This window comes from Chinchilla lanigera, unplaced genomic scaffold (assembly GCF_000276665.1).
Source record: "Chinchilla lanigera isolate Chin_1 unplaced genomic scaffold, ChiLan1.0 scaffold00073, whole genome shotgun sequence".
NCBI classification, from domain to species: domain Eukaryota; kingdom Metazoa; phylum Chordata; class Mammalia; order Rodentia; family Chinchillidae; genus Chinchilla; species Chinchilla lanigera.
This window is the reverse complement of record NW_004955474.1, coordinates 8733120-8745781: the sequence shown is the minus strand read 5'-3', so window position 1 is coordinate 8745781 and position 12662 is coordinate 8733120. Positions and strand designations below refer to the sequence as shown.

Below are 12662 nucleotides of genomic sequence, written 5' to 3'. Positions count from 1 at the left end.
AAACATAGCTTGCTGGACCCCACCCACAGCTTCTGATTCAATACATCCTGGGCGGAGCCTGACATCTGCATATCTAGCAAACTCCTGAGAGCAGCTGATGCTGCCGTCCAGGCACCAGTATTTCAGAAGCGTTGTTGGACAGGCGAACTAGAGACCTTCGTGAAGGAAGCACCGCGGCTGTGCTGTCCACTACCGCAGCCAGCCCAGGGGACCCAAGCACTCGGAAGGCAGCTACAGAGATGTGCTGGGTGCTTCAATGGTGCTCTGGAGTTTGAATCTCGATAATTAAATCTCAGTCTCAACAAGTGAATCTCTATCTCAGTAACTGAGAAATCAATAATTTTCATATTAAAATAATAGTTTAGGTATGTTGAGTTAAATGAAACACATAATGCAAACGAATTTGTCTTTGTTCATGTAGCCACTAGAAAAATTTTAAGTACATGTGTGGCTCACGTTATATTTCTTTGGACAGTACTGACCTGAAGAATCAAAGCGTAGAGAATGGTGGGGATTAAAGAGGAATCAAGTGCTGGGGATTTAGCTCAGTGGCGCAGCGCCTGCCTGGCAAGTGGGAGGTCCTGAGTTCGATTCCCAGTACAACACACAAAAAAAGAGGAATCAAATCTCCAAATCTTTAAATACTTTCAGGGACAAGAAAACTATTTATTTGTCAAATTTGCCCTAAGGGCCCAAACTTGTACCCAAACACTTGCCGCCACAAGTACTAAATGAAGAGCCTGCGTAACCTGTGCCATTTCACCTTTTTCTGGTATTAGTCAAGTGCCTCGTTATAATTCTTAAAGTCATTAGAGTATGACATTGAAACACATTTCTACATATAAAAATTTCATTACTCTTTTAAAAACCTGAGCTATTACATTCATTTCCTTTACCCTTGACTATAAAATGGTTACATTTCTCAAAGGGTTTTTATATCTTCCAAAGCACTCACTTTTTTCCTGTATCAATGATGAGGTAGAAAAGAGGATAAGTGTTGGGATTCCCATTCTAAATCTTTTGCCCTATTTAAGGAATAACAAAGTAAGGGATTAAAGATGGTGTGGCTGGTTAGTGGCTGAGAAGATTCTGCCAGGGCTCCAGTCTGGTACTTCTCTGCTGGACCATTCTGCTGTGCTTTGATTTTCACAATTTGAATGCTAAAGAAAGGAAAAACTAACCGGGCGTGGTGGCACACACCTGTAATCCTAGCACTCGGGAGGCTGAGGCAGGAAGATCATTGCTACTTCGAGACCAGCCTGGGCCACAAAGTGAACTCAAGGCCAGCCTGAACTACATAGAGAGACCCTGTCTCAAAAAGACAAAAAACAAACAAACAAACAAACAAAAAAGGAAGTAAAAACTAAAGTATGATAGATACAAGGCTGAGATTTTAAAAAGAATTTCAACTATGATAAATCGAATGAACATAATCTTTACAGTGTTCTTTTTCTTAGGTTGGAAATCCCTTAATTCTCAAAAGGTTGGCTAACAATACTTCAAATACTAAATGATACCTTGCTGTGAGATTCTTTTCTAATTCTCTGCCACACCTACATGTTTTCATCTGAACAACCAAACCACACTAACAAGTCAGGTAAACTTTGAAAAATTGTATTTTCCCACAAACAATCTGAGACTAGGTTCATTTTGTATGTTATTTAATAATGTCACATTGTGCCTTACTTTTCATAGGACAATGTACTATTGACTTCCTAACTATAAGACATGCTTTTAATTTTGATCTTCAACCATGAATCAATCTGTCTGTACCATTTCATCCTGTAGGAATGGTAAGTAAATAGGGATGCCCAAGAGGCTCACAGGCTTTATCCATAGATGGAGTGAAACAAATGAGTCCAGAAATGACATAAAACCTTCACCTTGACTTCAGTATTGTCAAGTCACAACCATTGTACAACAGAAACATTTCCTTTGCATTTTTAAAATAAAGGGAAAAATCATGGAACTCTAATAGTCTTATGTGGAGTTTCTTTAATCATCTTGATGAAGGGTAAAACTCTTCAATTTGTTGATCATTTTTAGTGAAGGATAAAACTTTTCATTTTATTTTTAGTACAGAATTCTTGTGGGTGTTTTTTGGTTTGGTTTGGTTTGGTTCGGATTTTTTAGTCAGGGTCTCACTATGTAGTTCAGGCTGACCTTGAACTCACCATATAGCCCCTATGGCCTCAAATTCACTGTGATCCTCCAACGAGTGCTGGGGTAGAGTTCTTGTTTAATATAGAATATTATTAAATTAATGTGGTACAAACAATCAAAAAAAGTAAACATAAGTAGAGAATGGATTTTACGATATATCTTAGACCTTTCTACTTGTCAAGTCAAATTGCCCCTCTCTGTAAATGACACATGTCTGTTCCAAAGAAAGATTTGAAATCCTAGCACTTCCAGGGAATTTTTGAATTCCTGGATTTGAATTTCCTGGAAGATGAAGTCTAAAGAAACAAAGTGACTGGTTCAAGACCTCCCAACCTTGAACTCCAAAAGTAGAACTCCAGTAGAACTCTAAAAGTAAAACTCCCTCACATTGTCTAGGACAGATTTGCAGAAGAATATTCCTATTGAAATCAGAACACTGAGCAACTTAGAGAAACTGTACACTCTATTGAATATTTGCTCCTTTTCATTTAAAATTTGTAGTTTGCTAAGAAAAACAAACCCTTCAATCTGTAATGAATTGCTATCTGAGTAATAATCTCTACCATAAAATTCATAAATACATAAAAATACGATAACAGTGTTATAATTTCTTAAGGGTAAAATTTAAGGTGAAGTATACAGTTTCTGTTGCAGAGTGAAATTCTCAAAGTAAAAGTACAATGGTTTCACATAAGAATCTGGGGCTTTGTTCAGGAGTTGCATGAAGGAGCAGTTACTGACTCAGGAGCCCATGCTGGTACTGCTTTCTCTGTCTCTTGAAGCAGGAAGGCGGTGAGCAACCTCTAAGAGCCATGTTGTTAGAACGATGTTTCCTCCCCCTTATGACCAACATGCTGATCTGCTGAAATAAGCTGATGATTCTAGAGGGGAAATTCTTTAAGTTCATAACTTTGGAGAATTTGGGAGTGTAAGAGGACAGGGATTCATTTGTATACAGGCTTTCCTCCAAGTCAGTTTTCATTTTCTTTTTGTCCTACTCTCTGGAACCTTTCTCCAGCTCCCCCAAGAAAGCCTTCCACAGCCCTTCATACTTAACATAATAATATTTTCTACTAATGCCAGCATCTCAGAGGAAGATATTTGCAGCACATGAATCAGACTTGATCACATAGCCTTCGTCCTTGTTTCTCTTTCCTTCTTTAAAATGAAATAAAAACCTCAAAAGCCAAAAGTTTTAGATAATAAGGAAAAGGGCAGCCCTGAGACAGTTATACAATGAGTTGTTTAAACTATAATTTATAATACATAGGGATTTCTAAAGTGGAGAGAAATTTAATTGTAGTTTATGTCCTATTACTAGATACTTGTCTTGAATAATTCTCAAGAAACTAAAACAGGGGGTTAAAATTTTACTTTCACTGATATTTACGTCCCAGGTCGCAGGGAAGTTATAAATTTTCTTTCATAAAGCTGGGTTCTTTGGGCTTGGGATATTTTGGATGAAGCAAAGGGGAAAACTAGTTGGGAATAGTAGAACATTTAACCACCTAAACCACAGTTGGTTACAATTGGTGCATAAAGAATTAAGAAAGCTCCTTGCCTTATTTTCATTTTGTATGAGGTCAGACGACAGTGGGGGATGTTACATTTTGTATTAATTGAAATATTTACTCAGAAATTGCAAGAGTGAACAAAATCAACTCCAAGGAAAGCATTTAGCATAGAGCTCTCAGACCAGGCTTGCCAACCAAGAACGTGGTATTTCTCTGTGCATCAGACTTGAAATCAATTCCAGACATTTGTCCCACAGTGCCAGGCACACTGCCACGCCCCTCTCTCCACGGCTGCCAAGATTAGTAGCATGGAGAAAAGTGTAGCCCAAAAGGGCTGGGGTATTTCATCAAAGGGCATGACTATAATCTAAAATGTACAGGGTTTAAGGAACTTAACTATTACCTCCAGATACTATGTAAACCAGCTTGCAGACAAAATGAACACAATGGATTAAATGGGCATGGAAATTCTCCTTCTCTGTCTAAGCCCAAAATCCTAGATCACAGCTCTGTATATGAGTTAATACCACATAGCCCAGAAAAGGACTAATACTGGATACACGGCTGAGAAGAGTTCTCCAAATGCACCAATGGGGAAGTTTGGGCCACCAGAGTCATGTACTGAAGGATGACTAGCTAATGCCAGCAATGAAAAACTACTAACTCTGCATTACCAAACACTAGAAAACTTTAGTAGACTACCAAGTCTGAAAGTACATAGAGGGCCTAATCTAGAGTATCTGCAGAGAAAAATGATGAATTGAAAACTAAGCTCACAAATGCAATATTAAAAACTTGAACAAACGAGTTAGTTGTATGCCCAAGCGTAAGTGCCACAGGTTGCTACTATCGAGATTCCCAACATCCTGAGGAAGTTCGCTTCCATCAAAGAGGGGCACCCAGTCAAATACTATGAAATCTGAGAAGGCAAATTCCGCAAAAGAGCATCCTCAAATCAAGAAATAGAATTTATACTGAGCAACAATTAGGTGGAAACTCTTAACATACAGATGCTCAAAATATTTAAAGAAATAAGGAAAAATATAGACTCCATGACATATGAGTAGGAAGTTAAAAAAATAAAGATAAAATAGACTTTTTTACAAAGAAACAAATAGACACCCTAAAAATTTTAGTGTCAAGGTCTATGAGTAAATAAATTCACAAATGAATATACTCTAATAGTTGCTCTCTGTAGCATTACTGGGGTGGAGGAACACATATAAAGAGAAACAGATGCTTTCTAAAGCTTGAATGATAAAATAACTGCAATGAAAAGAATGGTTTTTTAACAGAATGATCTGTTGAGCTAACTCTACAAGCAAATGCCTTATGGACACTGGACCGTTCTTTTTGATATTTAGGATAGATACTTTGATAGAAGATGATTCTAAAATATAATTGCTTGGTTTTGAGTTCTCTATTATCATAGGAAACAATGGGATTTTTTTTCTTTAGATTGCAGACTCATTTAAAAAGCAGCTTGTAATGAACAGTTTAATTAGGTTGGTTTCAACCTGCCTAAAAGCTTTAGGAGGTATTAATATGTAATCAAAAATTGGGGGGAATATTTTTAGAGTGAAAGGAAAGAAAATCCTCTTTCTTGTGCTTGCAATTCTGGAAGCTGGGAAAGAATACAAGATAACTTCTCGAAAAACAAGCAGTGAGGAAAGGTGTCTTGGCCACAATAACAAAATTCCTATGTTTGCAGCAGATTGAAAGTTCCCAGGGACTCATGGCAAATTTGTTCAGCTGCTTAAGACTGCTTTTACTCATGCTTCTGAAGAACAGCTTGAAAATTTTAGCCTTTTAACAGTAACAAGAAGAGCTTACTGATGATTTTTTTTTTAAATCTCACACTTTCCTTACCAATAGTTGTTCTGAGTGCTTGCCCTGTGTTCAAAACCTAATAGTAAGGTTCAAATAAAATTCATCTACTCTTGCTATTTGAAAGATACATCCAGTACCTTCACATTCTCTTATTTAATTCCTATAATTATCATGTACAATAAGAATCACTATCCCCATCTTACAGATGAGGAAACTGAGGCTGACATTCAGAGAAATGAAGGGACTTACCCAGAACCACACATATTGACAAGTGGCACAGGATGATTCTATTGGAAGTTCTTTTTTTTTTTTTTTTTTTACTCCAAATCCAACTTCTTCCCTCAAGGGGAAATGGTGCTACGGAATTCATATAAACCATAGAACTTAGGCAATAGTCATAGCAAGACCCAGAAACAGGAAAAAAATGGAAGAAGGTAGATCCTCCTGTGTCTCTTTATTATTAAGTACATAAAAACTGTACATATTACTGAGGTACTATGTAATATTTCAGTATATGTATCCACATTGTCATGTTTAAAGCAGGTGAAATATGTATGTCTCCTCAAATATTTCACTTAGCACCCAGTGACTCCTGCATTTTTCTACCTGCCCAGAATCCTCCTAGGAAGAGAAGCAAGATGTAGCTGAAATAGAAACTTTCCTAGGGCTCAGAATTAGGGCTCAGATCACATCTTCTTCTTCAGCTTCTCACCAAAACAGCCCTCCTTCAGCTTCAAAAAGAAAGGACCCCCATAGTCTCCCACCAGTTGGTTCTCAGTCTAAAGTAACTGCCAACCATGAGACCCACCTTTTCCTCTTTCCTAAGAACGCTGTTTCTCTGGGGAACCTTCTAGTGGAAGCAGAATAGGCCACGTCACCCTCATATCTAGAAATGCCCAGTCGAATTCACACCCAACACCTCCAAGAGTTATGCGATATCCATAATGATGAGCCTGCAGATGTTGATAAGAAAGGGAAATTCCAGCTGAAGACACAATCTCTACTCCTTCTTGGCTGGCCAGCCGTCTGCCTTTATAATGTTATCATTTTGGTACCCACGCACCTTCTGGAATCCAAGTGTTTTCTTTTATTCCTCCCCCATCCCTGCACTCTAGCACCTATACTCATCACTACACTTAGTCAACAACAAAGACACAACATCCACAAACATTCTAGATGTGATATGACCTTCAACACACTGGAGGTTTTATTCATTTAGCACCCTTGATAGCTGCACATGGTAGGTGTTCGGTGGTCATGTGACAGACAGATGAATGAATGCCTGCTGCATATGCTGTTTGCATTTCTGCCTCCCTGTTCTTGCTGTTTCCACCCCCTACCATTTATCTCCCTCTTTCGTGCACTCTTAAGTATGAGCAAGTTTGTTTCCTTATTAGGCAGGCAGTCTTAGTCATTCTGCAAATGCCCAGGTAAAACGTTCTTCTAATTAGTACATTCAACGCTCTGTCCAGACTCTCAAGTGACATGCTTATTAAAATGATAAGTACCTCACTAAAGTTTCCAGGGTTGCTTCTCTCACTGGTTCAGAGCAAAGTTTTACATCTTCAACTCTAGTCAGTGTGGATCAGCAGGAACTGGAGAAGAGACTAACCTCAATTTTGAAGAAGTTGGAGTTCAAAACTATGCTTGTAAATTGGCCCTTTCAAACCCAAACTTTCCCCCCATTCTATTCCGTTATGACTGCTGATTACAGTTTCAGACTAGTCAACAAAATTCTACTTCTTCCAAGTACAGGACTAATGGAACCAATCTGACTGTCTACTCTCAAAACAGGGTCACAGGAGGGCTGGGGATTTAGCTCAGTGGCAAAAGCGCCTGCCTGGCAAGCGCAAGGTCGTGAGTTCGGTTCCCGGTACCGGAGAAAAACCAAAAAAAAATAAATAAATAAAACAGGGTCACAGGAAAAAGAGGGGAGAAAGGAAAATCTCCTTCCTGCCCTGGGGTTCTAAAACATCCACTGATTTCTTCCTATTTTGTAGTCCCTTTCTGCTCAAGCAGAGCCAAAGATGTATTTCTGTCCCCAATTTCAGTCTTGACATTCAACCAGGCCCTTTTCAACCTTTGAGTTTCCTTAACTTTGAAATTGCTAATTTTTTTTTCCTAAACAAAATCCAGCTGATCAAAACTTAATGCTAGAAGAACAATAAATAGGTAAATTAATCCATATGAAGCTATGAATGACTTTTAGCCCATAAACCTTTTACGAAGTAATCAACTTTTAATGGAGAGTGTTTATCCAAGGAAATTATACTTCTAAACTGGCATCGAGTCAATAACTATAACAAAATGAGTGGAAAAGTCAACAAGGCATAGGAAAGTCCTTCTAAGAGAGAAAGAACTACTAAAAGCCTAGTCCTGGTTTCTATTAAATCAGTCCCTCTCGTCATCTTCTGTTTTCTAAACCCCACCTTTGTAAAAGCGCCAAAGGGGTTTTTGCATGTTTGTTTCATTTTTGCTTTATCTATAGTGAAGCTCACGTTGACATAGGCTAGTCATACGAGACTCTCTAAAAGAGAAAGCTACACATTAGTTTCATAAGCCCCATAGAAATGAGTCTCAAAACTCTCCGTAGCACTGAAGTTACTTATTGTCCACTCATTCATTTGACCCAAGACTCGCTCCTGAGACCTTTGTCATCTGCCTCTTGGACTGTATCAGTAGTAAACAGGATTCTAACTGGCCTCCCTTCAAGGAGCTGACAAACCAGTGAGGAAGACACATATGGCAAGATGATTAAAGTGTCAAAGCTGGATCCAGAGTTCCAAAGCAATTCACAAAAGTTGAAAAGGCTTCCCGCAGAATGTGACATGTGACACATGTGTCCCCATGAGCAAAAAGAAAAGGATGTGGGTTATATAAAAGTTGAGTGTCAGAGGAAAAGATAGTAGGACCACAGGGCCAAACACTCGGATAGGAAGAATAACATTACATACTTGGGGAAAAAGGCACCTTCAGCTTCCTTCCCCTGCAGGTGATGAGCCTGCAGATGTTGATGGACTTCCTGATAGATTCAGAAGGTGCAAAATGTGTTCATTTTCAAAATCATATAAATGAACAGGTTTACCTTTGATTATGTAGAATATTATAGTGAGTATTTGCAGGAGACTTTGCAGAGCTCTTTCCCAGGCATCTGACTCTTCCTAAACTCCTGAAGAACTGCTGCTATTTCAAGCCCTCACCAAAGACATGCCAGCTGATAATCCCGACCCACTCTGCTCATTTGACATCCTTGTTACACAGATGGTTAGGGGGCCGGGGATGTGGCTCAGTGGCACCGCGCCTGCCTGGCAAGCACAGGGTCCTGAGTTCGAAAAGAATCACAAATGATTAACTTCAGAGTTCACTCCAGATGTGACTAGTAGGAATAAAATTGAGAAGTTCAGAGACTTTTACCAGACTGAGTTGAAGTTAAAGAATGAGCAGCTGCTGCTTGTGGAGGCCGGAAACCCATGGAAAGAATGCTATTTCCCAAAATACTGAGTCGTTCCTCTAATCTGTTCCCACAATGACCAGTTTCGCAGTAACCTAAAAGCACCTATTCCCACCATTTAAGACATGATGCTAAAAATTTATTTACCTAAATGAACTGGGAGATGAAGTAAGTGGCTTAAGGGGCTGGAGATGTAGCACAGTGGCGCAGCGTCTGCCTGGTAAATGTGAGGTCCTGAGTTCAATTCTCAATACCAAAAAGAAAAGAAGTGGCTTAAATAATAAGATACAGATGTGTCATACTTCTAGTGTTAAAGATAAATTAACATCACATCTCAGGAGTAACTTTCAAGGTGTTCTGAATAGCTAATTTAATTCAATAGTGTTTTTCACTATTTAGATTATGTTTTTCATCAACTGGAAAGCTAGAATTTACTTACAGAAAAAAATGCAAAAGAACTTAGCTTTCTTCATATAGGACATCACTTCCAATTATCTGTAAGACATTTATCATGTCTTATAAAAACAATATGACCTAAAAATTATGTGTATTATATGTGTGTGGTTTTTTTTTGCAGTCCTTGTGATTGAACTTAGGGCATTGCACAGAACTATATCCCCTGGTCTTTTTTATTTTTCATTTTTGAGACAGGGTCTCACTATGATTCCAAAGTTGGACCAGAATTTATGATTATCCTGACTCAGAATGCTGGGATTATAGGTGCACGCCCCTCCACCCACCTTATTATTTTAAACTTTATAAATTCACAATATTTCTTCAGAAAATGTGATCTAAATTGTTTTTCCTACAACTACAGTTGAGTTACTGGATTTAAGATTGAGATGTAAAACTGTTTGTAAGTCGTAGGCTAGATATTCAACTGTTCTATTTTTATTTTTATTTTTTCCAGTTACATTTAGTGTACAGCCTGAGACTACGTCAACTCAGGAGATCAAAATGATCCTCAACTCCTCCACTGAAGATGGTATTAAAAGGATCCAAGATGACTGTCCTAAAGCTGGAAGGCACAATTACATATTTGTCATGATCCCCACATTATACAGTATCATCTTTGTGGTGGGAATATTTGGGAACAGCTTGGTGGTGATTGTCATTTACTTTTATATGAAACTGAAGACTGTGGCCAGTGTTTTTCTTTTGAATTTAGCACTGGCTGATATCTGCTTTTTGCTGACTTTGCCGCTGTGGGCCGTCTACACTGCTATGGAATACCGCTGGCCCTTTGGCAATTACCTGTGTAAGATCGCTTCGGCTAGCGTCAGTTTCAACCTGTACGCCAGTGTGTTTCTGCTCACCTGTCTCAGCATCGATCGATACCTGGCTATCGTTCACCCAATGAAGTCTCGCCTCCGCCGTACAATGCTTGTTGCCAAAGTTACCTGCGTCGTAATTTGGCTTCTGGCTGCCTTGGCCAGTTTGCCAGTTATTATTCACAGAAACGTGTTTTTCATCGAGAACACCAACATCACAGTGTGCGCTTTCCATTATGAATCTCAAAATTCAACCCTCCCCATAGGCCTGGGCCTGACCAAAAATATCCTGGGTTTCATGTTTCCTTTTCTGATCATTCTTACAAGTTACACTCTTATTTGGAAGGCCCTAAAGAAGGCTTATGAAATCCAGAAGAACAAGCCAAGAAATGACGATATCTTTAAGATAATTATGGCAATTGTTCTGTTCTTTTTCTTTTCCTGGGTTCCCCACCAAATATTCACCTTTCTGGATGTGTTGATCCAGCTGGGCATTATACATGACTGTAAAATCTCGGATATCGTGGACACAGCCATGCCTATCACCATCTGCATAGCTTATTTTAACAATTGCCTTAACCCTCTTTTCTATGGCTTTCTGGGGAAAAAATTTAAGAAATATTTTCTCCAGCTTCTGAAGTACATTCCCCCAAAGGCTAAATCCCACTCAAGCCTTTCAACCAAAATGAGCACACTTTCCTACCGCCCCTCAGATAATGTAAGCTCCTCTACCAAGAAGCCAGTACAATGTTTTGAGGTGGAGTGACATGTTCAAAGCCTGTCTGTAAAGTAATCTTGTGAAAGAAGGGGCCCGAGAAACATTCCTCTGCAGTGCTTCACTACCAGGAGCAGTAGCTATGTTTCAGAAGTTAAGCGGACTGTAGCTACTTTGCTAAAACTCTGAACAAAAGCTTTGCTTTCCCTTTGCAGCAACACCGATAAAAACAAAGCCGCAGTTTGCTTTAAAAAGTGACAGCTGCTCAAGAATGTCAGAAACTGGATGATGGTGTTGACTTGGAAAATTTTACAGGCAGAAATGGCATCTCCTCATTGTTTTCTCGTTCTGTTACTTTCGATGTCCACCTAAAGGTATTTAGAATATGTTCAACCTTCAGACAAGCAATAGGAGATCAGAGCTCAGGGCTGTTCTGCCCAGTTTCCAATAGGAATAAAGCATTTGTATCTGCTTAGCTTTCACCAACTGTGGCCCACTTGTACCTGCTTCTCTACACGTTCTTCAGGCAGGAGTTGCTATGTTCCAGAATCTTTTGTGAAATTCAGCAGTGTCTTAAAGACTCATACTGCCAAAACTGCCAGCAAAGTGGCTTACTTGTATACTGACATTACTAATGTTATACATAAACTACTTGCAAAGCTGTTACTCTGTCCCAGGTCTGTCTTCCTAGTCATATTAGTTTTATTTCATATCTGAGAAATGTCTATAGTCTGTAGTAAAAAGATTACATGTCATTAAGTATGCTTTACTGTTTTTAAAAAGTATACATTCTACACATACATGTACACAGATATCTATGTCTCCAAACTGTTGTTATTTGATTAAAATCTGGCAGTTATATTTACCTTGAAATAAAATAATTTTATGGCTATGTATCAAGTCTTCATTGCTTAAAATAGGTGACAGGGTCTGGGGATTTAGCTCAGCGGCAAAGTGCCTGCCTGGCAAGCGCAAGGTCGTGAGTTCGGTTCCCGGTACTGGAGAAAAACCAAAAAACCAAAAAAAAAAAAAAAAAAAAAAAATTAAAATAGGTGACCATTTATTTTAATCAAATGTGTATAAATATGAATATTTTTCATTTAAAGTTTAATAAAACAGATAGTTTAATATTATTAGTTATAGATTTTTGTATGCTATCATTGAAAAGATAAAGAGGAAAACATTACATGGGATACACATATCACTGTAAAGTTTCTCATGTAACAGCAGAAGAACTCTAAAATAACGCTAAAATAATGTTACTTTACTCATATTTTTTAAATAGTCTTAATTATATATAATCATTGTAGGAAATTTAAAAGATATAGAAAAGTATAAAAAATAAAAGTTATATTTAGTTCTCCAAGTCAAAAATGATCATTATAACATTTAATTCATTTCCTTCTACTTTTTTGCATTCCTTATGCACATGTACATATATAAATTATGACACTGAGGCATAATTTAGGCAGAATTTGGTATAAGACTTTTCACTTAGCATCACAGCATCATAGTTTCCTACCCCATTAAATATTTTTCTGAAACATTTTAATTTCTGTACAATATTACAAAACTCAGACATAGCCTGATATAGTTAGCTGGTCATCAAATTGGAACACTTAGTTTTTTTCCTGGTTTTTTTCACTATCATAAAAGTGAGCCCTGGGAAATTCCAGATATTTTCCATGAAAGGTGGGATCCCTAAGGGCAGAGAACAA

General features: G+C 38.2%; 1 protein-coding gene across 3 annotated transcripts in view; it reads left to right on the top strand.

Annotated features, from left to right (window-relative positions):
• Agtr1 (angiotensin II receptor, type 1) overlaps window positions 1-11840 on the top strand; it is a 47364-nt gene extending 35524 nt beyond the window's left edge. For 2 of the 3 annotated variants that reach the window (XM_005401426.2, XM_013502791.1), the window contains one exon: window positions 9869-11840. In XM_005401426.2, the coding sequence (XP_005401483.1) occupies window positions 9916-10995 (1080 nt within the window). In that variant the 5' untranslated portion in view covers window positions 9869-9915 and the 3' untranslated portion in view covers window positions 10996-11840. Of the gene's footprint in view, window positions 1-1457; window positions 1820-9868 lie in introns of those variants that run through there. The other variant, XR_001230743.1, reaches the window with a different exon arrangement.
• The last annotated feature ends 822 nt before the right edge of the window (window positions 11841-12662 follow it).